The 13,437-nt window shown below is 39.3% G+C and overlaps 1 protein-coding gene across 50 annotated transcripts in view; it reads right to left on the bottom strand.

Moving 5' to 3' along the window:
* Positions 1–72: 72 nt before the first annotated feature.
* ABI3BP (ABI family member 3 binding protein) overlaps positions 73–13,437 on the bottom strand; it is a 206,967-nt gene continuing 193,602 nt past the window's right edge. For all 50 annotated transcript variants that reach the window (XM_072135990.1, XM_072136015.1, XM_072136010.1 and 47 more), the window contains 4 exons: positions 13,025–13,054; positions 9,144–9,305; positions 8,660–8,782; positions 73–980 (listed from right to left, as the gene is read on the bottom strand). In XM_072135990.1, the coding sequence (XP_071992091.1) occupies positions 865–980; positions 8,660–8,782; positions 9,144–9,305; positions 13,025–13,054 (431 nt within the window). In that variant the 3' untranslated portion in view covers positions 73–864. The remainder of the gene's footprint in view (positions 981–8,659; positions 8,783–9,143; positions 9,306–13,024; positions 13,055–13,437) is intronic.

Here is a 13,437-nt window from a genome sequence, read left to right as displayed (position 1 = left end):
TCACCACCACTGTCTTAGTCACCGTGGGAGTAACACAATACAGTACAGCAATGTTTAAAAAAGATCAATATCTTTATTGTAGAGTTCATATACCGCTCTCTTTAGATACAAAACCAGGTTGCATTTGGAAATAAAGCTATATTGGATATACTGTACATTCTGTCAAAAGTTAATTACAAATCTATTTATAAATCACATGCTTAAAATGTTAATCTTAAAATATCTGCAGCCATGAAAGTAAAATGTATTCTTGCACCAAAGACTGAACATATGTAAGTACCTGCCTTGTTTGTATCTTCCATCTTTCCATCTAATGTCACAACGCTGTGACTGCGCAGAGAACTCACAGACTGGACAATAAGACATGGTGACTAAGGGCACTGGGGATACATATTACAATGTCTTTGTAGCTGGATGCAGCCCCATTAAGAACCATTGTATGATAAAGAGTTTGTATAGACTGAAATGAAATAAATTAAAATGTCGGCGTAGATGACACTAGATGAAGATCATCATGGAGAGAGACATTTATAATATGCTCTTAAGAGAATGTAGTTGGATAAAAATCTGCTTCAAAATATTTCTTACAACATTGTGATAAATAACATAGACACTGCTATTCTTATAATACCAGAAACAGGGAGCCAGCTTCCCGAGTTTTTCTCCTATGAAGACAATATCCTTATTTGTAGATTGATAAATATGGAAGCAGTCTGTTAACTACATGTATACATGTAGAATTATTTAATACATATCTTACATTAGTAGAGTAAAGTAGGTTGAAGCTAGCACATTGTTTATAGAACAGACGGTGGTTGATGATGCAGGTAAGTCCATGAATCTGTTGTGTCATCACTATTCTTCTTACCACTTCCCAGGTATTGATATTCCACATTCATACCAGTGGACATAGCTGATGTGTGTCTGGCCTCCAATTGCTCCAAATTCAACAGGCTGCTGGCGGACAGATCTGTAAAATCCTGTGCAAATACAAAATTGTAACCCAATGTAAGTGTCAAAAGGAAATACTCATGCAGTTACATAAATGAAAATGATTTGCTTTATGTAATACTGTAACCAGTTCTCCAATGAACACACACACACATAAAAACCAAATTTTTCCCTCTAGGGGTAAAATGAATGAACTATCAGAGTACAGCTAATAATTTTCTTAGAATATGAAAGCTGAGCGCTATCTGGATGCTTAGGGGTAAAAAGCACACTTTCTTCTTTTACAAAACTCATAAATCTCTCATGAGTTCAATGTGGGGTAACTATTCACATATTTATACACATACAATGAATTAATCATTCAACCCACTGGAATCTTATTGGGGTTTAGGGAATCTGTTTTTTTAAAAATTTCATTTACTACTGGTGGTTTCACATTGGGGTGTTTTTTCACATCAGTGATTTTTCACTCAACCCATTATGGCTTATGGACACATACAGATTGTTTTTTTTCTTCCTGGCTTCAGCGATTTTTTTAATGATGCCTTACTAAACCAATGGGGTTTTTCATACTAAAGTTTTTTTCCACTGATCACTGAACAGAAAAAGAACTTGTTCAAAAATGACCAAAACTGAAAAAAACTGTGAAAAGAGTGGTTCAGTAAATCATCAGTGAAAAGTCACTGAAGCCCGGAAGAGGAAACCAATCTGTATGTGTCCATAAGCCATGATGGGTTCGGTGAAAAATCACTGATGTGAAAAAAATGCTATTGTGAAAACGGCTAAGGCATGTCAGGAGGACTGCTTTAGGCTTATACAGTGGGACATGTCTCCCAACTACAATCTATATGGCTGCTGATATTTGGGATGTAACTGCCCTTATCTGGGGAAGCATTCATGGCATACATTAAGCGGAGGCCATGATGGATGCAATACATTTATATTAGGGGTATTAGTTCTTTCATATTTTTATACTGCCTTTAGCATATAATAATAAAAAATATGAGCCATGGGCAATCCCTGAAAACCCACAGTGTGTAGGGAGTTACACAAACAGTAATTTATATGTTCCAAGATTCCTGGATAATCAATGTAATTCTTTTCAGGTCTGCACTGTCGGGGGGGAGCAAGGCTGCTTGTGCTAGCCCCAGGTCACCCATCTTGCAGGAAAGAGAATATTAGCATAGTTTCAAAATACTTTATTGCTCTATAGTCAAATGGTTGGTTCATTGCTTAAATTAGTGGAAAATCATTAAAAATGATGTCAGAATCATCATAGTGGTACCTTTTAAAGTAATTCTACCATATCGATTTATCGTCTTCAAAGCACCATTGATTAAAAAAAAAAAATACTTTATACTTTAAGGGAATGTTAGCAGAGCCCCTCTGAGCTCCAGCTACATGCCCTCATCCTTGCTTCTAACCCTCCCACTACTTCCTCCAGACCTTCCCTCCTGATGACATCAGGCAGCAGTAGGTGGGGGATGAGGAGGAAGCGGGTGGGTTAGAAGCGCTGAAGGGTGTGTGAAGCCGGGGCTCGGAGGGGTTCTGCTATCACCCTCTGGAGCCCTTCAGGCTAATTTACAAAAGGTATAAAGTCTTTATTTCCACACTCAGCCTACTGTTATCTTTTATAAGGGTATGGTGACTTTTTAGCCTCTACAAAGCACTGGTGGTAAAAAAAAGCAATAGAAAAAAAGAGTGACATGCATCTTAGAAGAAACCACAGCTGTGAGTACTTGTGACCCACCCCGTTCACAGGCAAAATGTAAAGGAACATCCTTTTGGGTGAAGGGAAACTTTCAAACTAACATAACAGTCCAATAATCTAGCACTTTACAGAAAATCTACCATCAAAATCAAGCTTGATAAACCAGGGACACTTACTTATAGATCTATAAACTGTGACTATGGTAATCGTCTCATATTTCTTATCCATTGCCTTTTTCCTTTTAGAATTATGCTAATTAGCCAAAAGGGCTCTTGGGCTTTTACCAGAACCATTCTCTGCTGTAGGTTAACAGGCTGTTACAGTGTCTCCCCCTCCCAATGCTCCCTCAGGACTTCCCCCTCCCTCTGTCTCATGTAATCTTATGGCAGCAGAGGAAGTTTCTGCACAAAGTGTGAAGCTGTAGCACGGAGGGGCTCTGGTAACTACACCAGGAGCTCTTCTGCATTATTAGACCACTACAAAGTGTGAAAGCACTGATGTTGCTTTGTAGAAGATAAATTGAAGTGGTAAATTTACTTTACAGGATACAAATAGTTAGTGTTGAAATGTCTTCTTTAACCCCTTAATGACCGCCCTATCGGGTTTTTACGGCGGTCATTAAGGGTACTTCTTCTGATGCGACGCCTTTCTACGGCGGCGCATCAGAAGAAGTTTTCGGGACACCGGGTCTCGCTGGTGCCGGTGTCGGGCTGTGATATCACAGCCCAGACCCGGCACTAACACCCGGGATCGGAAAAACTCCGATCCCGGGTGTTTAATCCCTTGCACGCCGCGGTCAAGCATGACCGCGGCGTGCAAGTGTGTCCCCCGTGGATCGGACCCCCCCGGTGTGCTTACCGGGGGATCCGATCCCTCCTGCCGCTGCCCCGGGTTCCGACGAGTGACCCGGGGCTGTCGGCTCCTCTTCTCACCGGGTCCTGCCTTCCTGGCAGGACCCGGCTGTAAGTAACTGAGCATGCGCAGCATGCTCAGTTACTTTCACTATACACTGCAATACAAGTGTATTGCAGTGTAAAGGCTTGAATAAGCGATCGGATGATCGCTTATCCAAGCCAAGAAGTAGAAAATGTAAAAAAGTAAAAAAAAAAAAAATGTAATCTTTTTATAATATAATTAAATAAATAAATAAAATAAAAGTCCCATAATCTCCCCAGTAACACATAAAATGCAAATAAAGTATATAAAACACAAAACACGTACATATTTGGAATCAACGCGTCCGTATTAATCTGTACAATAAATCTAAATCAATATTGAACCCGCTCGGTGAACTACGTAAAAAAAAAACTCGAAAAACTTCCCATAATATACAATTTTTCATCAAACACCATCACAAAAAATGTTCTAAAAAGTGATCAAAAAAAGTTACGGTACCTAATATGATACGACTGAAAAGAACAACTGTTTTCGCAAAAAATAAGCCCTCAACCAGATCTGACAACAGAAAAATACAGAAGTTATGGCCCTGAAAAGTTGTCAATAGTAAAAACAATGCGATTTTCTCCAATATTGGTTTTGCTCAGGAAAATTGAGCAAAATAAGAAAAACTATATAAATGAGGTATCACCGCAATCGTAGTGAACCAGAGAATAAAGATAAAATATTATTTTTACGTTACGGTGAGCGGGGGGGGGGGGGGGGGAATGCTCACAATCCAAAATAAAAATTGATGATTTTGTTTGTGTCCCCCTTGAAATAGTTAATAAAATCTCATGAATAAGCTTTAGACTCCCAAAATAAATTATTTATACATTGTATCTCATCCCATAAAAAATAAGCCCTCATATGATCGCATTACCAAAAAAAATAAAAATTTATAGGTCGTACAATGTGACAATGCAAATCTGCTGTGGATGGCGTCTCCATTCATTCTATGCTCGGCCGTGCGCCCGTACAGCAGTTTACCACCACATATGTGGTATCAGTACACTCGGGTGGAATTGGGCATCAAGCGTTGCCGTGCGTTCATCATTTAATTTATTCTGAAAATGTCAGTTTTGGCCTAAATGAATGTATTTCCAAAAAAATTCCATAGTTTCTAAATCGCAGGTCCATATTTTTTAACCCATGTGAAACACTTAAAGGGTTAATGGACTTAATAGAAGTTGTTTTACATATGTTGAGGGGTGAACTTTCTATAGTGGGGTAATTTATGGGGTTTTACTATTATTTAGGCCTCTCAAAGTCACTTGAAAGCTGAGTTGTCCCTCAAAATGTGAGTTATGGCAATTTTCATGAAAATAAGAAAAATCGCACCTAAAGTTCTGCACCTCATAACATCCTAGAAAAATGACCGGAAGCATAAAATATCATCCCAACATAAAGCAGATATTCTGTAAATGTTAATTATCAAACTTTTTGGGTAGTTTTACTTCCTGTCTGGAAACCAGAACATTTCAAACTTGGAAAATGAAGAATTTTTACAAACTTTTGCCAAATTTTCACTTTTTTTCAGAACGAAACGCAAAACTTATCACTTAAATTTTATAACTAACATGAAGTACAATGTGTCACGAGAAAACATTCTCAAAATCACCAGGATATGTTAAAGCATTCCGAAGTTATAACCAATTATCGTGAGACATGTCAGATTTGAAAAATCGAGTCTGGTCATTGAGCTGAAAACTAGTGTCGGTGATAAGGGGTTAAAAAGCCTGTGGCTTGTTGACTTAGCACCTTAAACTTGGGGGCATTATATTGTAAAATAACACAATATTTCAGTACAGGAATCCTATCATGGAACATGTGTGTAATAGGATTGTGAAAGCATTGATCAGCACTATAACAAATCGGCTATGACAAGAAAATATATGATTTTTAAACTGCATTGACAACTACAATAACTTACATATCTGAATAATCTGATATTCCTATGGCTATGTGTGGTATGCTTCTAATTAACCCCCGTATTACATGCTATTTTCTTCTTGGAACTAAAAGCAAGCCTACCCCCCAGCTAAACTATTTTAATACATGGATCTTTCTGCTTCCTGCCTTTTATATTGTTGCCTGATTAAAAGGGACCATATATTTTATTAAGTACAGCTTACAATGCATAAATATATACATGTCTCTGTGTATCTATGTACATGTTAGTGTAGGGATACAATAGTGTGAATGACATACAACATAAGTGTAAAACTAAAGCTACTAAAATCCAAATTCCCTTCAAGTTCCAATAGATGTGAAATAGTCACACAGGGTAATGCAGGGAGAAGCATTTTCTCAAAAGCAATATTAATGCTACCAAACACGATTGGATTACTGTAGTAGTAACATACTCCTAATTTGCCCACACATAGCGTATTTCCTGTGGATTTGCTCCATAACATTCCGTGAAGTAAATCCACAGTGGGATGTATGGGATGATCCACAATATGTCATTTAAAGAGAACCTGTCGCCCAAAAAAACGCACTAGAAGTTCTTACTGAGGTAAGCAGTTCCTAGCACTACACCATTTTTAGCAGTGATAAACTGCTAGCTTTATTGGAACCCTCCGATAAAGTTAGCAGACACTGCAGTGCCTTACATGCCGGACTAAGCTCACAGCGGTCCGGCGTATTCATGAGGGGGTGCCCCTCAAGCATAGGTGGCAGGCTTCATGTGGCAGTCATTGGGTGACAGGTCCTCTTTAAGGGCTAAAACATACTTGCCGTGATTAGTCCTTGATCAGGATTGTGAAAAGTGACAGGAATATTGATATATGATGCACAGACCTCCTGCTTCCACTGATATGTAGCAGGGCCAACACTGTTATGATTATGTGGTCTGTCCATGACACAGTTTAAGCCCTGACTGCTCCAGTTCAAAGTGCAGAAATCAACCTTTTCTACTGCCACAACAAAGTAATAGGGAAATATGCACCAGAAAACAGACAATTTTAGATGGTTTCTGATCCCTGTAGTATGGATGTAGAATTTACCACAACTGCTACTTGTGCAAATAGCCTTATGGTGCCAATACACCTTCAACAGCTATTAATCCAATGCTTATGTGACTAATAGCTATTCCTTTTGACTCCCATAAACACATACATCCTTGGTTCTGCAGAGCATGAATATGTTTTTAATGATGTGGGTAATCTGGTGTTAGATGTATGTGGCAACATCTACTCTCCAGGAAGAATAAATGATGTTAATATTCAGTGTGCCTCATCTTTCTTTCCTTCTATACTACCTGTTGGAAGAGACCCAGGAGGTCCAAAATACATGTGAGAAGTCAGATGGCCTCACTGAAATTGGCAGGTTTGAGCTATAATTATCTAGTGTGCATGGGGTCCTTTAAAGTGAGGTCTACTGCCCTCAGTACCTTGCGAAAGTATTTGTCCCCCTTGAACTTTTCTACCTTTTGTCACATTTCAAACTTCAAACATAGAGATAGAAAATTGTAATTTTTTAGAATCAACAACACGTGGGGATTTTGGCGCACGCAATCGGATTGTGGCGCTTCGGCGCCGGCTTTCACGCGACAGAAATGGGGGGGCGTGGCTGTCGTAAAACCACAGAATTTTAAAAAACATTTGTGTCGCAAGAATAGTGCACACATACACCTAGACGAAGAAGGTGAACTCCGGTGGATTTCAGCGCAGCAGCGACACCTAGTGGACATTGGGCACACAACCTTAGTGAATCCCAGCAGACCCCGAATCAGCGCCATGGGATCGCGACTGGCCTGGGTAAGTAAATCTGCCTCATTGTCTTGTTGGAAGATAAATCTTTGTCCCAGTCTTAGGTCTTATGCAGACTCAAACAGGTTTTCAATTTTAACCATATTTCCTGTCTCTGCTGAATAAAAGCCCAAATCATGATGCTGCCACCACCCTGTTTGACCGTGGGGATGGTGTGTTCAGGGGGACGAGCAGTATTGCTTTCAAACCAAACATGTTGTTTGACTTTGTGGACAAAATGTTTGATTTTGGTTTTATCCGACCAGAGCACCTTCTTCCACATGTTTGGTGTCTGCCAGGTAGCACCAAACAAGACTTTTTATTGATTTCTTTGAGAAATGACTTTCTTCTTGCAACTCTTCCATAAAGCCCAGATTTGTGCAGCCTATCACTGATTGTTGTCCTATAGACAGACTCTCCCATCTCAGCTGTAGATCTCTGCAGTTCATCCAGAGTGATCATGGGCCTCTTGGCTACATCTCTGATCAGTCTTTTCCTTGTTTGAGATTAAAGTTTAGAGGGATGGCCGGGTCTTGGTAGATTTGCATTGGTCAGATATTCCTTCCATTTCAATATGATCACTTGCTCAGTGCTCCTTGGGATGTTTAAAGTTTGTGAAACTTTCTTTTGTATGCAAATCCAGCTTTAAACATCTCCACAATAGTATCACAGAACTGCCTGGTGTGTTCCTTGCTCTTCATGATGCTCCCTGAGACGATCACAGAGCAGGTGTATTTATACAGAGACTTGATTACACACAGGTGGATTATATTTATCATCATCGGTCATTTAGGACAACATTGGATCATTATCAGATCTTCACTGAACTTCTGGAGTGAGTTTACTGCACTGAAAGTAAAGAGGCCGAATAATATTGCACGCACCACTTTTCAGTTTATTATTTTTTACAAAGTTTAAAATTAGGTTCAGTTCCACTTCACAATTGTGTCCCACGTGTTGTTGATTCTTCACCAAAAAAATTAAATTTTATATCTTTATGTTTGAAGCCTGAAATGTGGCAAAAGGTAGAAAAGTTCAAGGGGGTCAAATAGTTTCGCAAGGCACTGTATATTAGATCATGTAAATAATTTAGATTTTGGTATTGTTTATATTTCTTTACAGAAAAATATAGTGCTTAGTCTTTATGTGTCTGCAAGTGAAATAAAATAGTTCCTATCATATATGGACTCTCATCTGATTAACAAAAAGATGTACAGAAGGGTATTCCGAAAAGTGATGTTGAAGAGGCGCAACGTGAGATATTCTGATAAATGTAGGAAATAGTTGGTGAGAGATTACAGAATATTACCTTCTTTGGATTCTAGTGCATTGGGCTGTATCTGCTCTCCTGTCCTGCCTTCAAGGAACGAATCCACAAACTGGCAGTGATCTTCCCCAAATCCTGACTGATCACCTATGTTATAAAATGTGCCTGGAAAAAACATTTATATCAGCTGTTACATGATTTGCTTTTTTTTACATTTTTAACAGCATCATGAAACAAGTATTAAACTTTGACAATAAATAGCTAAAAACCAAACTGCTGTTTTTGTGTTTCTCTAAAGTTGTATGTTGTTAGATATCAACTGCGTAATAATTGTGCATGACAGATGTCCATAAAACAATTAATTTTATCCCATAATCTGATTATTCAATGATAATGACACAGTATATAGAAGCTACAATGATATTTATAGTCTATGAATTTACAAAAGCTTATATAGTTAAATTATATTAAATCAGAGCAGAAGATAAGAAGTAAGGTAAAGAACAGTATATACACACAAGATTACCTAAGAGTTTATCGCTGAGGTAGATCTTATATCTCAGAGAGTTACAGAGCTGAATGCCGACAAACTTCTTATACCAGGTTCTCTTGACATATTGTTTTCCTTTGCATTCTGAGTAGGAATCTGCTTTAAATTTAATTTCTGTCCATATTGCATCCTTTCCTCCTTTATGAAAAGAAAGGAGTGTTAGTAACAACACAACACAGGATTCTATATTAAAGGAAACCTACCACTGCTTGCATGATGAAATCATGCGAGCAGACCACCCTGTAGGCTACTTAATGCTGATGCCGGCACATAGTTTAGTTAGGCTCGGCGAACTTTGGGCAGGCGATGGCTTCCGATGTTTAATTATTCCCTCCTCCTTCATATTACCTGCCCTCCTTCTGGTGCCGAGAGCCGTGACATCACCAAGCTCTCGGCACTTATCGCGCATGCGCAAACATTAAGTCTTGCACAGCCGGCCAGCGATAGGTGCCGAGAGCTTGGTGACGTCACGGCTCTCGGCACCTGAAGGAGGACGGGTAATATGAGGCAGGAATAATTAAACATCGGAAGCCATCGCCAGCCCGAAGATGACGTAGGGTAGCACCGGAGGGCTCATTTACATATGTAAGATAACCCTTTTTTTAGCTAAACTAAAGTTCGCCGAGCCTAAATAAACTATGTGCCGGCATCAGCATTGAGTAGCCTACAGGGTGGTCTGCTCACATGATTTCATCATGCGAGCAGTGGTAGGTTTCTTTTAAAAGAGACACTCCACTTTCTGATTTCTAAAGTGAAGCCTCCTGTCGTTTACCTCATCAGCCAGACATCAATTAATATCCTGCCCCCAACACTTACACACACCTATACACATCAATGTTTGACTGAAATAAAACTCAAAAAACCTTTCCTACACATGAGGTGGCACTTGGCTGTATGCTTTTAGTCTGACAGCTAACCTGCCAGACTCCCTCATACACTGTACTGTCAGCCCTAGAATAATACAGCTCTAGACAGAGAGGGGAGAAAACAGCTGCCAAACCTTTTCTACAGCAGCTTATATACCCGAAAAAAGGATTGAGAAATCGAAATCCAACTGTCTGTACCTTTCTGAATTTATACTCATTAGAGGGTTGTCTGGTTCCCTCAAATGAGAGGGAATTTTAGTATTTTAGTATTTTACCCACATAATAATGGGCTACATGTTTCATATACACTTGGCATGAATCAAAGTCTATAGGAGGCCAAGCCTGGAATGTGTATTCAATATAATGTTCAGGCACAGACTAATAAAATCTTTACTCTTTTCCACACATATGCACTACAGAGTTCATCTCACAGAACATCTCCCTAACAAAACTGATGTCATACTGGAATGTACCTCCTTTGTTCTGTCATGTCCTTAAATCTTATTTATTCTCTCTACGCTTCACGGCTTCCCTTTGAAATATCATGGGAACATTTAGATATATGATAACTGTATAGAAATAATACTGCAGCATATGTAGTCACGACTTTGACATTTTAATGTGTATGAATTTATGTAATTCCGTCATACATTTGTAGAAGTCAGTGTTAATGTAGGATGTATGTATACATCTAAGGTAGAAAATGAATAGCTGACATAATACTCTCATGAATGAAGTGATAGACCACAAAATCAGTTTCTACATTATGGGGGCCATGTATCACTCCTATTGCTTTCTTTTTTCTTTTTTTTGTGCAACTTTCTGTAAGACTTTTTGCAGTTTTAGACTTTTTAGGTGCAGAATCCAGCAGCGTACCAAAGTTATCTACCTCAAGGATTTAATGCAGTGTCGTATTTATCTTTGTAACCCAGATATTTGTTCAAATAGTGAGACTTTTGGGCTCTGAAATTGTCCCATTCTTGCACCTAATAAGTCCAAAAACAAAGCATGCAAGACCCAGACTTAGTTTTGGGAAATTACTATTTGGGCCTAAAATTCGCTCACCATAAAAAGTCGCAAAAGTGAGACTAAACAGGCAACTCATCACATGTATCACAAAGGGGAAAAACTGAAGATACATTGCATTAAGTAGGCAAATTTCAGGAAACTTGAAAAAGTGGCAGCCGAAAAACTATGATACATGTGCCCCTATGTGTGTCATCCTTGATTCTTGCATATAGGTGTTTTAGAAATCTTAGGATTTGTAAGTTAACAGATTTTGATTCTAAAAAGCCGTTAATTTCCTAGTCAGGTAATTGCTTTTTGTTTGGAGATTAAAAATAAGAAGTGGAATGTTAAAGGGGTATAGCGACCCCTTGTCTCTTCCTTCCTGGTAGCTCAGGGGTTAAAATAATTCATCTGATCTGTGGGACCAATGACATCAGACACAGGATCACATGGTCTCCTCCTCCCCAAGGGGGGTTGGATTCATGCTCCTGTACTGAAGCCCTCTCAGTGGTAGTAGCTGGCAACTTAGTACACCTTGCTGTATCTGAGGGGGCTGGGAAACCTCAAAACCTTTATTAGTTTCTTACATAAACATGATGGGAGTTATTTTTCAGGACTTCCATGCCAGAACACTGGAGTAGAAGCCCTGAAATAAATGTTGTCGATCCACCAGGACTTGCGATTATTTCCTCCTTTACGCCAGCTCACCGCAAAGGGGTTGTGGAGGGCGTGAAGAGGAGGTGGCCGTGAGGCAAGGGGCGGAGTGTACAGGCGCAAGGCGCTCCTGCCCAAAACCTGCACACAAGCTGAAGCTTGCTGTGGAATATTTCTATGCCACCGTATGATAAGTAACCCCCAATATGTGAAAATAATCACATTTCTGATGATACATAACCTTAGGGCCACCTCACAAGGCTTTCATTCATTTCAATTCGCCTGTAAACGGCAACATGGTTCAGCATGAAAACTCCTGTAATGCTTTGGAGAATATAACATACTGATTATGATGTGGAATTTGACACAGATTTTATGGGGCTTAACTCTTGGTAAAATTCAACAATTTAAACATACTGAAACTTTCCATGCGCACTATGAAAGCTCAACCCCTGTAGGCTTTATTTAGAAAGCCACTTAATATATGACAGGAAAAGTAGACCAACTCGTGTGTGCTATTCTTTGAAAGAAGGTAACAGATAATCCAATTGTTTATGAGTATGATATCTCACAGATCAGCCATTTCGATAGAACCTTTCGTAAACTATTCCATGGGGCTGTGCAGAGATTGTTAATTCCCACATCTGTCCATATCTCAGATGGGACACACAATCTAGTTTTCTTGTCTCAGATATCTATATACTTGTACCTAGTAGAGTCTATTAATACAGATACAATTTCATTTATACCCTATAACAGTGGTGGCGAACCTATGGCACGGGTGCCAGAGGTGGCACTCAGAGCCCTTTCTGTGGGCACGCAGGCCTTCACCCCAACACAGAGTTTGCTAGATAGGACTCAAGGCTTTCTCCTGTGGTCCAATACAGCCCAGGACATGCCATGCTCAGAGCTATTTTAAAGCAACTTCCTTGGTTGCCAGTACTACAGGAGGAACGAGAAAGTGTGGATAGAGATGGATTGTCAATGGAGCTCCTGCTCTTGGTCCCCTGATTCTTCCTCTTCAGGGGACCCTGGAGAAAAGCTACAATCCAATGTTCTCCATCTTTCTATTGTATTGGTGTCCTCAGGATGCCAATATGATTAAAACCGTTTTTTACAACAGGGATCAATAAGATACTGCTTATATTGTCATGTTGGCACTTTGCAACATATATGTGGGTTTTGGTTGTAGCTTGGGCACTCTGTCTCCAAAAGGTTCGCCATCACTATAACAAGATTGTTGAGAGTGATATTATCGCATTACAGGGTGTGATGCTATATACAGCATTTAGGCACCATGATAATGGTCAGGCTTATGCTCTTTCTTACCTGAAACTGGTTCGCTTACTCTTGGGTCAGCTGCAAAAAGGAGGAAATACTCTATTAGGTGCTGTATATTTACACAGGATTTTCCATTTCATCATTACTATGTCTTGGGATAAATGAAGAAGCAATAGACCTTGCACATTACATTGAGCTTTAAAAACGTATGAAACAAGGGAAAAACTACCCACACATGGATATAATTCTAGTACATTTCTCAGCGCAGAATGATTTTGACCAGATGTGTAGTCAGCTGGAGATGTTGCTGTGAAACACAAATCTCCCCAGGATTCCCATGGTGCCTAATATTTCTAAATTAGAACTTTGGATTTTCAGCTGTCTTTGGAAACATGATATCCTAAAATCGAGAATCTTTTAAATGAACGTGTTTTACGTCACTTTACCTTCCAGCATGAAAT

This window comes from Engystomops pustulosus, chromosome 2 (genome assembly GCF_040894005.1).
Source record: "Engystomops pustulosus chromosome 2, aEngPut4.maternal, whole genome shotgun sequence".
In the NCBI taxonomy this organism is placed as follows: domain Eukaryota; kingdom Metazoa; phylum Chordata; class Amphibia; order Anura; family Leptodactylidae; genus Engystomops; species Engystomops pustulosus.
Note: the sequence above shows the minus strand (reverse complement) of the source record. Positions and strands in the feature narration are given on the sequence as shown.